Source organism: Bombus bifarius, unplaced genomic scaffold, assembly GCF_011952205.1.
Source record: "Bombus bifarius isolate JDL3187 unplaced genomic scaffold, Bbif_JDL3187 scf7180000007984, whole genome shotgun sequence".
Classification (NCBI taxonomy): domain Eukaryota; kingdom Metazoa; phylum Arthropoda; class Insecta; order Hymenoptera; family Apidae; genus Bombus; species Bombus bifarius.
The window spans coordinates 4,977,102-4,996,032 of NW_022884367.1; the positions used below are offsets into that span (position 1 = coordinate 4,977,102).

Genomic DNA, 18,931 nt, shown 5'->3' on the forward strand with positions numbered 1-18,931 from the left:
ACAACGATGACAGAGAAATTATCTGAAACCGAAGGGATGGGGGTGGTACACCACGCATAGTGGGGAACATTCATGGGGTAGGGAGTACGAGCACCGAACATCCCTTCTCTCTATTTTCATACTAACCATGAAGCGAGAGAATGGACGTTGCAAACTTCGACTCAGATACGTGTGCAACCTCGCACCGAGTCATTCGGTGCTCTTTCTCGAGGTATTTTACGTACAAGTGTCGTATCAAGAGTGTTCCAACAATTTTACTCATTATGTGAACACTATTCGTATACGTATATGAACGTATATAAACTGACGCGTGCGCGCAAACGTGCACTTTCTTTAAGTTTTAACACGTTGTTACATATTTATTTTGCATATTTCTTGTACGTAACTTTGGTCCTCTGAACATCGTGAAAAATAGATGTGCACGTACGTGAATTTTACAAACCTATTCGCTACGCCTAGGATCGGAAGATTTAAAGTGACGTCAAAGAGGATGCAAATTTCTATTCTTTGCAAATTTTCATTCTCATTTTGATCTATCCACAACGAATTGAATGAGTTTCGTGCAATGGCAAATTCAACGTCGATCGAGTTAGTGGCATACAAGAATAAAATCAAAGATTTGAGAATGACGCAGGAAATAAAGACGACGATGTATATCGCGCTTAAGACGAGCCGTTTGTAGCTTTTGTACATGTATTTTGAAACTGGAACGCGTCGATAGAATTTGACTAAATGTCGACGAAGGCAGAAGGACCATCATCTCCAAGACAATTCTTCGCGCGAATTTATGGACACCTCGAAGCGAAAAAGGTCGATGATACCGATAATGATCACGAAGAAACACCTAAGCCGAAATCAAGCTTCGACTTTACTTCGAATATACTTCTGTACAACAGAAACACGTTAGATGCGGACAATTCGTGCAATTCTTCGAACGATGAAGTTATACAAGTAAGAAATAATTTTTCTTACGTGTAGAAACCTCTTTTGTTCGTTATTGTTTTCAATACTTTTTCTGGTTCTCGTTTAAACGAAGCGTCCGATCTATAATTACTTCCTTCTCTTCGTTCAAACTCTTTTCTCCGATATTAGCTCATTAACTACCAACGTAATCTTCATCTGAATACCTTAAAAGTATAATTCTTTTACGATTTCCAAATGAGGATTATCCTTAGATCGAAACAGAAAGTATATATTTTTGACATTTTTGAAACATATTTTAATTCTCATTGAAGAAAATAATATTAAAATTTCGAGAAATCTTGACAGTTAATAGATTAATTTTTAGAGTATTATCTTAATGTTGGCCATTCCCAATAAGATTCGCGATAATTTTAGTAAATAGACTAACGATCTAAGTATATTTGACAATTGTTTTGTTATGTAAAAGTTCGAGATAAAAGCTGCTTTCAATAGACGAAACATTTTTAACGAAAATTTTAAGGAAATATTGATAAATATGCAACTATGCAAAGACGGAGACGTTAAATTTATTAACAAATAATATTTTATCAAGTATAAGATAAAGGATTAGGACAATTTGGGATTTAATAAGATAATCTTCTGCGTAGGTAATGGGCATAAAAGAAAGATCCACGGAACGAGGCGGGAAACAGAATAGCAATGAAACGAACGTGTTAACGAATGACAAGGAGAAGAACTCGAATTTCTTTAATTTAAGATTACCATTGTTTCACGAACTTCATCAATCCGGACCTACTAATAATCCTGTATTTTTATCTCAAGTTGCATATCCGTCTGCGCTTCCGCCGCATTTTCATAATTTACCATATTTCCCAACTTCGGAACACCATTTGCAAGGATTCTCAGCTTTCTGTAAGTATTATTTTACTCTTCTCGTCAATGTTAAAAATTATTGACGTAAGTAGTGCAACATCAAATGTATTTTAAACAATAATCGTAGGAGTGTTGAATTACAATTCTCGATTAATAATTGAAATTAACATAAACAATATTCTAATACGTTGTACCGCAGAAATAAATCTGATCAGTAAATTGATTTATTAAAAAGAGTTAAAATTGAATATATCATTCTACTGTCGTTCTATACATTTTCCTTTCTCTATACATAATTATTTAATAAAATTATTGATTTTTTCAAATACATCGTATTACGGAATTTGCCTATTTCATGATGATTGCTTAAGAATTATTCCCTTATGATATGCTATCCGATAGAATTTCAATATTTACAACTACATTTTTACAAATATTTTGAAGTTACCACATTGCAGATTATTGTAAGTATTTGCATTGTATTTATTTCAATCTGATGGCCTAGGAACAGGACAAATTAAAATGAAACTTACTAACTACAATAGCATAAAATGTATATCAATTCTTTTGTTATCCCTCCTCTTTATATCTTTGTACAAACATTCTCTCTATTACACTTCATTTATTCCGCCATTCATTATCTATCTATTCTTTACTTGTATTTTATTTCCCAATAATTGCATAGATTACTGTAGGGAAACATTTAAAATACAACTAAAATATGCTACGAAATCTTACAGATAATATATCTACATTATACATGATATAAGACAAATCGCGTTTCTGTTAATCAACATACTAGAATTAAAGAAATTTTGCTTTCGAATTCTATTTATACATCTTCTATAATTATTTTTATCGCCAAGAAATTTGTATTCGATTATTTGTTCCCCACAAAAGTGAAAAAAGACGTCAAATTTAAGAATTGAATTGGTCTCTCCCAAACTTTAAATAAATTTAAACAGCTAATCACAGTCTCTTATTGACTAGCACTCGTATAAAAGTACATTGTATACATCGAATGCCCGAAGTTATTATAATTATAAATTTAATCGAGATTAACGGGAAGCATCATCTGTTTCAGTTTTTACACGTTCCTTGATATCCTTAAAACACACCGATAATTTGTCGGCAATACGTATTTCAATATTTTATTCATTTCCTAAAGCTTTCCATTGATAAGTGTTATTACAGCAAACATGTACAATATAACACAATACAGGTATACGCACACGTTTGAATGGATTTATTCCGCTTCGCCACCTCGTACCGATGTTGTGATGAGATTACTGGACGCAGTTGGCCGCATTTCAATGTGAAATATACCTTGCTATATTTCTGCAAACCCAGTGTTACTCGCCTGCCCCTTAAGCCGTTGTCACGGCGAGGCTGCCGAGAATCGCTAGCGTGTTAAATGAAAAACAACAAAAAAAAAAAAAGAAGAAGCACGCAAAATGAAAATACAATAATCTGTGAAAATGTTAGAATTACAGGACAAATTAAAATATTTTCTAAATTAATAGGCTTTTCACATAAGTAGGTTAATGCATTTTTCCTATAAGGAATAACAAGCTGCATTATACATTAAGAAATATTAATATACGGTAAATAAACATTTTAGTGTATAGTAAAATATATCATTTAAGAGAATCTCTCGTTTACATTGAACAGTAGCTCGGAAAAGGAGGAAAGAGGGACGACCCCGAAGGCAAAGAACCACTTTCAGCGGGGAACAAACATTGAGATTGGAAGTTGAATATCGTAGAGGAGAATATATTTCTAGAGGACGAAGATTTGAGCTTGCTACATCTTTACATCTTACAGAAACGCAGATAAAAATTTGGTTCCAAAATCGTCGTGCAAAAGATAAAAGGATAGAGAAGGCACAACTTGATCAATATTATCGGTAACTACTTACGTGAACTACATGTTGAATATTTAACTAGAGGTTCGTTAGAGATATACAAAACGAATAACGTGTTAATATTTGAAAACTATACAGATAGATTAGAATTTTATTTTTTCTAAATTTTTCTTTTTTTTTTTCTTATTTATAATATATTTATTTAGTTATCGATACCGATTACCCGATTCTTCTATCAAAATCAATGTGCCTTCATTAGTTTGATGCCTCATAGATCTTCGATTATCAGTACTATTTGGTGTTGCACGTTCAATTTTGTGAGTAACTGTATGTATGTATTTGATAGATACCGCGAACTCTGCAAAATTAATTACATATTCGCAGCTTTTGTATAATAACTATGATGCGAAACATAGATATCCTTTGCACTTACAGACTCGAACGGTTCTAAAATTCGCTCAATCTTGAACATCTAATGAAACTTGTAAAGTAAGTATATATTAGCTTTTACTAAAAATGAATATTCATAAGATTAAAAAATACGTGTTGCACGGCACGCGGCATCGCTTTTATTATAGAGAAATGACTCGTTACAAAAAAGCTATAGACTGCAAACTATAGACGCTTCTTTTCTTACATAACTTTTTCTTCATTGGCTTCAGTTCATAAGTATTTAAACTCCGTTCACGACACTGGTAAGAATCCTTAATGGAATCCTGTTATTGTCATCGAAAATGGTTTTCTCCTTTGATAAGTTATGCCAATAGTGTTGCATTTTTCTACATTTCATTGTTGCATGTGACCCAGGACTTTAGAAGACATCTCGGAATCAGCATTAAATAAACATTTCAAAAAAAAGAACGAACTTTTGATGCTTTTCTGATTTTAGTATGGATTGTTTGTGCCAATCTTTTGCTGGCTTTTTGTTTTCCAGAAGTGAGTATACGTTATTTTAAGATAATTTTTCGTTCTAATTTTAGTTTAATCCTTACAATTAGTGCGTTACAATGAGATGATATACGAGTATGTATTGCCGACGATTCGGAGGATAATCCTATGTAAAAGGGATATTCATCGCATTGGAAATCATCTCGTTTTCTTTTGAAGTACGATCGATCCCTATCTTCTGTCCCCATAATTCTCTGCTCTTTACTATCGCAACTCTTAGTATGTATTATTTCGTATTACGTCTAATTCTATTATAGATACACACATTTAGTTAACTCGTGTCGTATGCATATGTATGTATATACATGAAGAACATATTTGATTTCAGTGGATTTTCTGCATCACTTGTGTTGCTCTAATTTGATCGTATGGACTTTCCCACATAAATTACTACAATTTCGAGGGATATAAATAACACATTGAGGCTTGTAGAACTAACACAAATATGTCGGAGATGAAAGGACACCGGAGCCTTCCCTCTGGAACTTCGGGAAAATCCGTAAAATTGCAATTAAAGTTTACAGTCGTAGTTAAACAATTTGTCGTCATCCTGCCCAATTGTACTTGTTTGCGATTTACGATAATAAAATTGGGCTCAAGGCGACCATCAGTCGCCGAACGTAACCTCCCGTAACCTCCCGTTGACCGCGGCTACGATCAGCGACTGATGGTCGCCTTGAGCCCAAGTTTATTATCACAAATCTCAAGCAGGTAGGATTGAGTCGAGTGACGGCAAATTGTTTAACTACGACTGTAAACTTTAATTACAAGTTTATGGGTTTTTTTTCCGAGGTTCCAGAAGGAAGGCTCCGGTGTCCTTTCATCTCCGACACGGCCATCCTGACTATCACACGTCCTCGTGTGTCGCTAAAATATTGAGTTTTTCCAGTATTAGATTCGGTACGAATAACATTATTTACAACTTAACTAAATCAAGGGTCCGGTTTAACAGCAGATTTTGTTCAGGGGTTTGGTAACAAGAGGAATAAGAGAGACAAATTAATGGCGTCATGATTGGTATTCAAATGACAGTTGTATCCTGCAGGTTGTTAGTCTGGTCGCAATGACATGATGGACCATTTTTGATTTCGCACCCACGTGAGTCTCGTTTTCTGGATCGCACGACCGCCCGATGGTACGTTTAACCCGTTGCTCGGCCTTCCTGGCCTTTCTTATGTTATTGCTCCGGGCTCGTGTGAAGTCCCTCACAGGTGGGGTGTATCGCACGGCCACATTGAGCTTTCCTGTATTATTGCCCCGGGCTCGTGTGGGATCCCTCATAAATGGGGTGTGTCTAAGGACACGAGATCATCGGATCCGTCGGGTACAGCCCTCGTTCCGAAAGTAAGGGAAATTGACGTCGCTGTCAATTGATCAGTTTGGGACAAAGACTGTCTGTCCGTTTGGAAAATCTTAATTGCCGGAAAAACCCAGGTTTTACAGCGGGTCCTCGGGCTGACTGGACTTGTGCTGTGTACGTGCCTCAACATCGGGTATTCATTGTCCGAAGGAACCATTGGAATGTTTTACTGTCAAGTACCTCTATTGGTATTTCTTTTAATGAGGGTCATACTATCGCTCCACACCTTTGTTAGGCGAAGCGCCCCTCCCGTTGACCGCGGCTACGATCAGCGACTGATGGTCGCCTTGAGCCCAAGTTTATTATCACAAATCGCAAGCAGGTAGGATTGGATCGAGTGACGACAAATGGTTTAGTTATAACTGTAAACTTTAATTACAAGTTTATGGGTTTTTTCCGAGGTTCCAGAAGGAAGGCTCCGGTGTCCTTTCATCTCCGACATATATAAGTAACAAAATATGTTCTTTGAGTACTGATTATTAATTTTTATATATTTGAATATTTGTTGTGCATATTTTCAAACTTATAGTTAATAATTAATTAATTGATATAAAGGTAGATTATATACAAAATATAACAAAATATTGCAGTTTTCCTACATGAATTTATGCACTTACTGTTTGGCCAAGCAAAGGTACATTTTCTGGAATGATTATTTTTCAGTAATTTGTGTATATCGTGTGTATCGTATTGCAGCTATAATGTTGAATTGTTTTCTAGATAGAAAAGCAGATATTATATCTTTTCTTTTGAAGTATAATCGACATATATAAAAGTGACACGAGATAAAAGATAGGGCTATGTCTTATAGGGTAACATAAAGTTTGAAGTTTACTAAAAACCGTTGCATGAACTATTTTACATTCATTTGTGTAGGAAAGGTTACAGGATTCTAGGAGTAATTTAGTTGATACTTTTAATATTACTATAACCAGATAAATAATGAACAAAATATTAAACAAAATTTTTTTATTTTTATTTTCACCTTATTCTAATCACGTTAAATATTAAATATTGAAATATAATCGCAATTGAAGTTATGTATAATAATACTATAGATAAATAATTATTTTGAATATATTACGTGTTGCAGAAACTTCGCAATTTCCAGTGGAATGATAAATTTGCCAATTTATGGTAGAAGTGGATTCTGTGAATTCTGTTTTTATAAAAAGACTTTTGGATCTGCAAGCAGTCACTCCTGTACTTCGACGAGTCCTGTTACCGGAACTTTTACAAAACCACAATGTAATGAAAGTGAAATATCAGATAGTAGATCAAATGTACTATTTTCTGTTTGAAGTTGGAAAAACTAAATTTTCTACTACAAGCTATTAACAAATATGTACTAAGCTTCAATAGAACTTATTATATTTGTGTTTTATAAATAAGTTACGGTAAATAATTGTAAGGATTGTAAGAATTAATGTATTATTTTGTGCAAATCCGATATTAAACTTAATATTTTAAATTTAAAACAATTGCAATCCACTGTAAAAAGATTAGTAGCAAATATGCTAAAAAAATTTGCCAAAATAGAAAATCCTAGTATTGTTAAAAAATGTTAACAATTCAGATATAAATTAAAATACAGTAACAAAATGTGTATAATACAAGCGATTTGACAGATAACAATATATTAATTCAAATAATCTTTAAATGCGTTGAATTGCACATTAAAATACTATCTTTTTATACATATACTGGCGACATATAGCATATTGCTACGTATTATTAAATGGTCACTTAAAATGTAACCGTAATTTGTAACAATAAATAATAATACAAACATTGTAATATTTTTTCATTATTTCAAGATCAAACGCAGGAAGATATAACATATTCCAAGAAAAACATGACAGAAAGGTAGAAGGGTATACATGAAGAAGAACAACCACATACTGAAAAAAGGTTTATTACATTAGAAAAGTTTCCCAAATTACATTGCTGAAAATTAATGTAAATAATTAGTTTTTTTATAATACATAATAATTTAATAATTACGTTATTTAACATCTTTCTTACAATATTGATAAACATGCTTAATGAACCAACGAGTAATCAAACTATAAAAGTTTGTTACTCATCTTTAGGATCTAGCTAATTTTCTTTCACCCCTTGTTATTTTATTCCAGTCTAAAAGTTGAAAATTGATTATTTTATATTATTTTACTTGTGCAAAACATTAGTTTATGTAAAATAGATGTTTCGTAAGAAAACCACTAATCTGTAATACTTAACTATTTATTTTTTTCAAAATTATGATAAAAAATATAAAGAATAAGATTTTATAATAAAGATTTTACCTTTTGCATATTTTTCTCTTTTATATTGAATTTCATTATCCATTTAAATATCAATGCCTTAACATTCTGTAATATTCTTGTACATTTAGTTTACTCTCTGCAATAAATAATCTTTAAGATATAAATAACAAAAAAATATATTTCAAAAAGTTATGACTTACTTGTTCCAATTTGTAACATTTGCTAATTTTTTAAATTGGACACTTATTTTTTTATAAGAGCATGTAATTTCATAAAACTTACTCCTTATTGGTCCATAACTTATTTCCTTTCTAAAAGACTAGTTATAATATATTATATTACATAAACTTCTCAAGGGATAAGCCTGTCACATTCAATAATGGTAAAATTAATTTCAAATTTAGGCACCAAAACTATGACATGTCCACATACTGCATGTAACTCAATTATACTGCACAGAACAGCATAAATTTGTTATGTGACTTTTTAAATATATTAGGTAACTATTAATTTCTGTATAAAAAATTTAGATTTGTTTCCCTTATTTTTTGTACCATTAATATAATGTACGTTGTATAATTATGATAATTTTGAATGTTAAATATTATAATAGTATAATTGTAAAATTAAAAAAGCAGTCGATTTCAACTTACCTCCTATGACGAGTGACAACGGTAGCTGTGACACGGAGCGCTCTGAGAGTACCAGCCCAAATGGTAAACCAGAAATTAATGAAAACGAAAGATAGCAGTTAATATACAAGAAGTAAACCAAAAATAATTTCTATCTCTTGCTTATAATTCATATTTAAGCCAAAATAGATCTTTACTATTTAAACATTTATACATTCTTAGCTCGTATTGACATAATAGAATATTATAATTCTTTTATCTCTGATATTTTATATTAATAATGTTTCATTGCCATAAATAATAACTAAAATTTTCAAATATCAAGAAAGATCAACTTCGTAAATAAGAATTTGTCTTTTTACTTAAGTTTTATTTAACATATATAGTAAATAACTTAAAGGGCTATGTACATCCAGATAAGGTCCAAAAGTTAATGTTTTCAAAATATTCTTACAATTTCTTTTAATTTGAACTGTAAGTGATAGTGATGATTATACGATTTGTTCAAATGAGTTCTTTTTGAAGTGTGTCCGAAAATGATATTAAAAATATTTTAATAATCATTCAGCAATAAATTTCCTAATCTTATAACAGAATTGCTTAATGTGTGTCTTATTCACAAATGATGCAACAATCTTAACTTCATTTCCCAATATTTTGCAACACAATCTATGTAACTGTTCAACCTAAGTTTATTCTTCTGTGTGATAATAAATTTATAGAAATAATCTTCAAGATAATTACTTCTTTGCCCTTTAGATGTGTTTAGCCCTTTAATAAATAAATAAATAAAGAAATAAAAGTAAAATAACATATTCTAATCTAATCTTTCATTTGAAAAAATATAATGATTATATTTTAATTAGTTATGCTTAATTGTAAACTATTGTAGTACTCATAATGTTCATTTCCACATGTATAAATTTTTTCCATTTTCTTCCCACCATAGAGTATTAGTATATTGAAAAAGAAATTTATAATTTTACTGATACATATGCTTCATTTTATATGTATATGTTATATACATAGATAAAGCATAATACATACATATGTATATAAAACATAATACATTGTTTGATACGATAAAACAAAACTTGATAATAATATATGAATAATAATTTTTATTTAACTATTTACTCCTTTGTTTTTGTAAAAAGAAATAATCATTAAATCAATAGCATAATCTAATAGAAATATTAAAAAACATTAATATCATGCACAATCTGTCATTTAAAACCCCTATGTCTAAACAAATGAATCTAATATTCCTACCTGTAGTTGTACAACAGAAGCTAGCAAGAAGCCTAGCAAAGCCTAGCCTTGCTGTGTAGTTCAGAATCCCTTTGCTCTGCTACCTGCCCGTTTTTAGTCTCTTCTTTCATTTTCACTCTTCTAACATTCGATACTAGATACTTGCTAGATAATAGATCTAACTAAGAATATTTTCAGGTACTGAAAGCTTAATATACCCAAAAAGTATTACGTACCTACTTAATTGCTTATTCCATTACTACCTAATAATCACGTTTAACGACACAAATCTATTATATAACAATAGTAAAAACAGAAAACACCATGTTACTAAACCTAACAATAACAAACTTAATGTCTGAAAAAAGATAACTGCAGATTAGACCAAACGAATGTATATATTAACTCAAAACTAGTTAAATAAACAAAATCAAAATTCATTTATCTCGGCAATATATAAAAATTTATCTATAATCAGTGCCGTGCAATATCTGAATAAATACTGTGTATGAGATATAATATACTACTGAAAGAGAATTCGAAATTTTATTTATTTCTGTAAATTCATCCAATAAGCAACATAATCATATCTGTCCTTTTTATTTTTATTATCTTTTAACTATTATTTTTAAATACAATCGAAAATTGCAAATGAGAATATAAAACTAATTAAAAAATTTATACTACTTGGTTATAAAATATATTCTGTTATTATTATTATTGTTCTATATTATATTCTTAATACTGCAAAATATAAAATGTATGTTGCATTTATGGTGATGATTACAATCTGTATTGTTTTACAGCCTGATTACAGCCTGTATTGTTTTATGGAATTCAATGAATCATTTAAGAAAGCTTATAGCTCCTATCATTTTTGATTCCCTATAATAATAAAATATAAAAGATATCCATTCTTCATATTTCTTTACTTTCAACTATTAGTTTGAATAAATAAAATTAAAACATGAAATAATATTCCAATTGTACATTTATTACTATTTGCACCACACTGATTAAATAATGTATCTTCCGAAAGTGGATTTAATTAAAAGGGATACGAGATAGAATTAAGTTCCAAATTTATCCATATCTATTAAAAATATGCACACTTCAATTTATTGCTATATTTGGAATATGATCTAGAAACACAATCTCAATGAACATACATATCACGGCAACTAATTATAAAACAATTTAAACTTTCATGAAAAATATTTCGTACATTTTTCGTGACTTTTAATGCTTTATTAGCACATAAGAATATTTATCACAATTTTTTCTTCATAAAGTTGCTCATATTTTTAGCATACAATTTATAATAAAAGACTATGTAAAATATAAGATCGAATGTATCCCTTCATCCATAAATCCGTTTGTTATACATTATGAAAATTACACAAAATTAGTCACAGATTGTTTATATGTACAAATTGTTTAATACTGTGAATACATATAAATATAAAGCCCTTAGTTGTGCTTCCACTGACTACACAGTTGACGGAAAATACAAGAATGCTTTCTATATATAATATTTGAAAGTTCTCATTAATATCTGTATATAATAACGAAATGTACCCTTATCTAGCTATGTTTTCCCCTATTCCTTTCAGTGATACATATCTTGTACTTTTGACTTATCCTATACTATGGACATTATATTTCATAAATTAAAAAGTAATGTAGAAGGTTCTGGTCATTTTTATTAACTAGCTCTTAAAACATTACAACTTAAATAATTAATTAATCTAGGTAACCTACAAAAATGCTGACTGATATTCGTAATATACCCGGTTCTTTTTCAAAATCATTAATTTCATATTAACATTTCCTTTCATGCATCTTTCCTTTTGTCCTGAGATGTTTAATCTATATAAGAACCACCTTGCGTATAATGAAATAAGTCATCACGATACCAAACCTAGATTCTTACATGCACTGCTATATTGATATATTCCATTAAATTAGAGAAACAATCGTGCTCTCCAATGTCTATTATAAAATCCTAGATCTATAATCATTTTTCAGAGTGTTACAGTAAATATAACAAAATGTTACAAATTTATTATTTGGATGGCACGGATGTATCCCTAGCCATAGTAACTGAATAGTCAAATTAATCCGTATCTTTTTCTCTAACAATGAACATAATTACACGTTAATAATTGTTTCTTTCTTTTTGGATATTATATGTGCCACACAATGAGTTCAGGCACAATCTAAAAAATTGTGATGCAATGTTTTCACATAAATAGTTGAATATGTAAGATATATGCAATAGGTGCTAGATACCAAAAGAAATACAAGTAAAAGCCTCCCTCACTGTGATCTATTAAGATGACGCTTCTCTGTCCTGTATCCTGATTGTCCTGCCTGGTCTTGTCTCTAGCCTTATAGCCCTGCCTGCTCCAATACTAAACAGTACAGAAGTACTGGCGACTAGAAGACAAGTAGTAGGTTCACCTGAGGTTCAAAAGTCATAAATCTATTAGTTCAGATGATTGAAAATACTCAAACTGTAAGAATCTATAAATTTTGAGCTAAAAATCAAATGTCATATAATTATTTACTATTATTTACTATCATTTTAAGAATATTTCCTTACAACATTTCTTGTTATATGACTAACATACAGTATTAAGCAACACATCATTTCAATAGAAATCTTATCAATACAGATAAAATATGAAATTTCTATTAACAGTAAATACAATCATAACTAATAATTAGAATCATTTAACATAAGAAAATCGTCTTCAAACACATAGTTACAACCACTTTTGCAGAAAAAATATAAGTATATCAATATAAATAAGTACTAATTAATGAAGCGTTAATTTGTTATCATTTGTCAATGCATAATATATTTCTCTAAATAAAAATGGATCTAACAAATTATTTAAAATTGTTAAGTAAATAACAAACTGATGTAATTATAAATCAATGCTACTGAAGATATTAATTCCACATAACAAATTATGTATAAATAAAATATATTTAAAATGTGTTTCTCAAATAATTCTCAATAGTATTTCTTGATATCTCATACATTCTATTTTACCTATTAAAGTAAAATAAGTGAAACCTAAACCAAAAAATCATTGTGCACTAATTCTAAATAAGTAATATTTCTTAATTTTCTTACAATAATTTTAAAGCATTAAATGAATACTTTTGTCAATGCATTTAAGTTTAGAAAGTATATTGTATTAATTGAAATGTATATGAAAACAAAATTTCATATCTTATTTAAACATTATTACCTCATATACCGCATGCATTCTCCAATAATTTATTTCGTATAAATTATAATATATATATATTTATATAATAACAGTTTGCCTAAAAACATTTATCTGATACTATATATCTCATCTCATGTATATACATTTTTTTTAATTTTCCTAACGTAATTTTTGCAGTGCACAATTTCGTATATGTAATAAATGTCAATTAAAAACAAATCCATATAACTGCTATATAATTTACATTTACATGATCCCTATATTTTTGGAATTAAAACTACATAATTTGACATTTATAAATAAGCTAACAAACAACAAAATGTTAAAACAAAATATATGGATATTTTTATCGAATATAACATTTAAATAAATCAAATCTGGCTAACAATTCTGTTCTACTACTATTGCCTGTTCTGTTAACCAGAAAATACTTCACTAATATATATAGAAATATTCTATATATAATATGTATATAGAAACTATCTTTGTTTTTAATTTCTACAAAATAAAATAATTTTCTATTTATTTGATAATATTGTAACAAGTACAAATACTTGTACTTCAAAATTTGTATATTAAAAACCCAAGTGCTATTTCAATAAAAAATATAATTCTATTTTTATAACCGTATCAAACATATATAAAAATTTTAAAGTTTCTTGTATATGTGAACACGCACGCACTTGTGTATACTTCGTAATAAAATAAAAGCCATTGCATCAAAGAACACTCTTTAATACCCATTTATTCTTTCATTTAATTATAACTAATCAGTATTTTGTAAGTAATGGTTCCTGATTGTACTTGATGTATTTATATAATTATGTAAAACATAATAATTGTTTTTACAGTTCAATGAAGCTCTATTTAAAATTACTCAATGCATCTATTAAAAAAGTAAATTAAATCCCGCAAAATACTTATTTATAAAAATAAGTTTTATGTAATATATGTATCACATTACTCCAAATTATGTTCATTTAATATTTCTGATTTCAAAATAGTAATATTATTTAAATATAAGCTAAACATAGTCATTTTAATATATCCTGGAGAAAAGAGAAATAATTATAGTAAAATTTTGCTTACCACGTGAGGGAAGTAACCATGGATAATGTGTATTTTAGTATCTTCTTCCACCACCACCACCTCCTCCCCCCATGTTTCCACCGCCAAGAGAACTACCACCATAGCCTCCTTGATTACCGTATCCACCACCACCACCTCCAGAGTTTCCACCACCCATGGGACCTGAAAAATAAATTGTAAAAGGTTAGTAAAACTGTTTAAAATTACATAAGATTCTATAAGATACCACTTATTTGATAACAATATAATAATTATACAAATCTTACTATCCTAACAATAGTGAGAGATGAAGCGTTTTTAACAAAATTAGATTAAATTATTATTGTACATACAGAATGTAATTAAACGATATTAAATGTAATAAGCATTTTACAATCTAATATTTATACTTATTTAAATAAAAAAAAGAAACTACATAGAAATGATAATGTAATATTCAATATTTATAAAAATAATTATTTCTACGATAAGATACCTTTATAAAATAATAATTTAGCATATTATGAGCAAACTCAATTCGAACAGAATAAAGGAAATGGACAAAGGCGCTCCTTCTCACTGCAACATCGCGCCTTATGTCTTAATCTAACTTGTATCAAAAATATACTTATTCAATTTCTTTAATTGTAGTGTTTTCCAAATAACATTAAATTCACTTGTTGAATGTTATTATTAACATTAACTGTAATTAGGATTAATCTTACCGCGCTATGTAATTAATTATTGAATATCTATTAATATCGCAATGATATGTGAACTTTACAAGAGAATCACACGAGTGTTGCATATCAACTTCAATAATACTCTGTATGTAGGTAGAAAACAAAAAATATGTAATAAATGTTCATCTATTAATGTAAGCTTTCAATTCATAAAATACTTAACAATTAACACATTCCATGTACTGATACATGGTGCGGTTATATTACCGTTTTAGGCAAGATAATACTCTAGTAATAGTAATGGTCACAAACAGCAGCGAATCATAAGAAATACACAATCATGGTTGCACCAAGTACTTATTAGTGTCTATAAATTCAATAATATCAAGAAAATGAAAAAATTCTATGTAAACTCGTATTCTATAATCCTACTTTCAAATGAAGTGAGATATTTTATATAAAAGTTTAAATTTTAATGTTGTTAAGTAACCTGCTAGATAATAAATTTCTGCACTAATTGTACGGATAATCGAATATTTGTAAAATATTTTTTAATTCTCTACTTACGAAGTTTAACTGTAATCGATATATTACACTTCGTCTGTGAATACTTAATTAGTAATAAAATATTATAAAATTGTACTAATTATAAGCTGAACGCTCCTTGTGCAACTTGTTACGGTTATCAACAATAGTATATCACATATACTATAATATAATTAAAATACGTTATCACAACTAATAAATGCAAATCTACGAGTAGTTGCTCAAGGCACGTAACAGACGCGTTGGCTTTTGAGAAGGACAGAAGCAACCTTGTCCACCAAAGGGTGGTAGCCATCTCGAGTCTCCAGACTGTCGGCCACTAGGACCCATATTAATACCATAGGGTGCAGGTCTTCCTCCAGAGTTGAAATTATTCCGTACTGGACCACCGCCATAGCCTTGCTGGTAACCTCCGCCAAAGTTATCGTTGCTCCAATTTCCGCCACTATTATATCCACCTTGACCTCCTTGACCTCCCCAGCCACCTCCTTAAAAATAACGTTTATTAGTATTTTGTACAAACTTAATGTACTATAATATATTATTAATCAATATATTAATGTAATACTTAGTAAAATGGGAAAAGTATATCTTTCTGCGAACCTTTACCTTGATTCTGATTCTCCCAAGGGCCGTTACCGCCCCAACCTCCTTGATTACCTCCACTATAACCACCTTGATTACCACCATTATTCCAATCTCCACCACCTCCACTTCCTCGACCTCCCCAATTACCGCCACCCTGATTGCCACCACGAGGTCCTCTTCCTACATTCTGTCCTCCTCTGCTACCACCGCCACCACCACCACCACCACCTCCTGATGCAGAAGCCATCTCTGCCTTGCTTAAAGCCTATAAATGTTTAATAAAATCATAAATCATAAATGTATAATAAAATCTGAGAATTTACAATGCTTCTTCAAGTCTAAATAAATAATATATTAATATAATTCTTACCTTTTTAACGTCTACGTGCTTGCCACGTATTTGATGATTGCGTTGCAAACAAATTTTGTCCACAGGATCATAATCATCAAATTCAACAAAACCAAAACCACGTTTTTTGCCAGTTTCCTTATCTGTTACAATGCTAATTGAATTTATGCTACCATAACTTTGGAAATATTGTCTAAGATCTTCTTCTTCGTGATCATCTTTTAAACCACCTACAAATAATTTCTTTACTGTTGCTCCAGCTTCAGGTCTACCAATTTCTTGTCTAGGAACAGCTCTTTTAGGTTCAACTACACGTCCATCAACTTTATGTGGTCTATAATTTGAAATAACAAAAAAGAAAAATATAAACGTATATATTATTATGCATTTCACTTTTGTTATTCCAAGCAATTTAGTATTAACACATTATTAGTTTTAATACTTAAAACATAAATATATGGATTATATTAAATTGTTGTAATTTTATAAAATACAACCTTGCATTTTGAGCATCATCTACCATATGTGCACGAGAATAAGTAATAAATCCAAATCCTCTGGATCGTTTTGTTTTAGGATCTTTCATAACAACTACGTCTACAATTTCCCCCCATTTTTCAAAATGTTTCTTTAAAGAATCATCTGTAGTTCTATAATCCAATCCACCAATAAATAACTTCCTAACATGTTCAGGTTCATTTTTTCCATCCTGAAATAAAAGATATCATTAGAAGTAAAAAAATAAAATGTTATAAGTATTATAATTATTATTGTCTTTATTAACATATTAGTTCCAAAATTACTTCAAGTTACCTAAAAATATTGCAATAAAAAAATAAATTTCAAAATTCATATAATATTTAATTACTACATATGTATATATGACTTACTAAATATCAATTATTAAGAGGTTAAGCTTTACTAACATTCTAATCTTTTGTATTACAAGCTACATTCCTTTTCTTGTAAAATATTGTATATGTTACTATCATGACTTTTAACGGATTCTATTAATTTATGTAATATAAATGTAATAAATAACTTAGTAATAAATAACTAATAATAAATTACAAATAATGTACAAATTATAAAATAAATAATTTATAGTAATGTAAGAAACTAATAACAGATGCCCTATTAATAAATTTTAAACGTTGCAACAATTTTATTGAAAAATAATATAATAGGATATATTTCGTAAGACTGAGGTCAGTAAATCTTAAATGGCGTAGCGTCAGTGAACGCCATGCTATAAAAGAACGACAGAAATACTTCTTTGCGTATTATTTATATCAAAACAACAAAGTAATAAATATTCCAGCATTTTCATAATACTATTTGCGATATTTAATTAATTTTTATATTAAAATTACTCTGGTAGTTCATTTATTGTAAGAAATCATAAAGGACCTTCAACAAGTCACAAAGTCTACAAAGAATATAATAAATTATACATATAAAACAAACAATAAAGATTTTACAAAAACTTAATAATAAGTAACAGCATCACGCATTATACAGTATACGTATGTATAAGGACGGCAAAGTGAAAAACTAATTAAGTCTAGGTACATACTCTTATCTTTATACATATCACTCTTACAAATGATAAACTATTTTTTCCAAGACAAAAATTAATTTATAAGCTTTTACTTACATCATGTTCCATTTTAACCATTTTCGATAATTTTAAATGGTCAAATATCCTTCTTCACTACAGAATACACAAAGAACCTCAGTAAACTTGTGTGTGAGAAATGGAGATCGCGCACGTCGGTCGATCGATTACTATTCCTTTCAAATGCTTGTGTGAACCCCAAATGCGCAAACTGCCATACAAAATATTACAGTATGCGCAAACCTTGTATTATTTATTAATTTATTGTTTTAGTAAGAATTTTTCAGAATATTAGGATTAAATATTATCTAGAAAAATTGTATGCATTAATTGACATATTCCTTAATATGTATTAATTACTTATGTTAAAAGAAATTATAAATCATTTTTGTCGTATTATACATTGTCTTACATAAAAAATAAAAATCATGTATTGGTAAATTGATTATTTTATGTTATATGATTACATTACGTAATTATATATTTATGCGTATAAATTATATACATTCTTGGTTAAAACTACGTCTTTTCTTGTAAAATATAATAAAATAAATATGCAGCGTTTATACATACAGCGCCGGAAATGTCGACCGTCATTAGATCAAACTACGTACAAATGGCGGTTACAATGAGAAACTGACTTTTTTCAAAATTTACTGTGTATGAAATTAAACTGTAATTATATAATAATTACTTTTATTACTATATTCCTTAC

At 29.3% G+C, this 18,931-nt stretch overlaps 2 protein-coding genes across 7 annotated transcripts; one reads left to right on the plus strand and one right to left on the minus strand.

The window, feature by feature from the left end:
- The first annotated feature begins 283 nt into the window (after positions 1-283).
- Positions 284-7,765, plus strand: LOC117204829 (homeobox protein rough). Its single transcript, XM_033442600.1, has 4 exons — positions 284-951; positions 1,572-1,836; positions 3,469-3,703; positions 7,063-7,765. The coding sequence occupies exons 1-4, from the start codon at positions 733-735 to the stop codon at positions 7,268-7,270; spliced, it is 927 nt and encodes a 308-aa protein (XP_033298491.1). The 5' UTR covers positions 284-732; the 3' UTR covers positions 7,271-7,765.
- Positions 7,766-7,986: 221 nt separating this feature from the next.
- LOC117204828 (heterogeneous nuclear ribonucleoprotein A1, A2/B1 homolog) lies at positions 7,987-18,408 on the minus strand. 6 transcript variants are annotated; one of them, XR_004487137.1, is made up of 9 exons: positions 18,256-18,408; positions 17,096-17,307; positions 16,620-16,932; positions 16,265-16,514; positions 15,931-16,149; positions 14,454-14,615; positions 8,890-8,931; positions 8,276-8,372; positions 7,987-8,105 (listed from the first exon to the last, which is right to left on the minus strand). XR_004487137.1 is itself a non-coding variant. In XM_033442598.1 (7 exons), the coding sequence occupies exons 1-6, from the start codon at positions 18,274-18,276 to the stop codon at positions 14,488-14,490; spliced, it is 1,137 nt and encodes a 378-aa protein (XP_033298489.1). In that variant the 5' UTR covers positions 18,277-18,408; the 3' UTR covers positions 11,803-12,582; positions 14,454-14,487. The 6 variants fall into 6 exon arrangements, 3 of the variants coding, with proteins under 3 accessions (XP_033298489.1, XP_033298490.1, XP_033298488.1); XR_004487136.1 differs by having other exon boundaries at positions 8,437-8,931; XR_004487135.1 differs by having other exon boundaries at positions 8,276-8,931.
- Positions 18,409-18,931: the final 523 nt, after the last annotated feature.

Excerpts from the sequence above, each read along its gene's own strand:
- LOC117204829 (XM_033442600.1), top strand. The coding sequence starts at position 733 with ATGTCGACGAAGGCAGAAGGACCATCATCTCCAAGACAATTCTTCGCG. Across the intron at positions 952-1,571 it reads CGAACGATGAAGTTATACAA|GTAATGGGCATAAAAGAAAG; the intron begins GTAAGAAATAAT and ends TCTTCTGCGTAG. Across the intron at positions 3,704-7,062 it reads CAACTTGATCAATATTATCG|AAACTTCGCAATTTCCAGTG; the intron begins GTAACTACTTAC and ends TACGTGTTGCAG.
- LOC117204828 (XM_033442597.1), bottom strand. The coding sequence starts at position 18,276 with ATGGTTAAAATGGAACATGAT. Across the intron at positions 17,308-18,255 it reads TGGTTAAAATGGAACATGAT|GATGGAAAAAATGAACCTGA; the intron begins GTAAGTAAAAGC and ends CTTTTATTTCAG. Across the intron at positions 16,933-17,095 it reads GATGATGCTCAAAATGCAAG|ACCACATAAAGTTGATGGAC; the intron begins GTTGTATTTTAT and ends TTCAAATTATAG.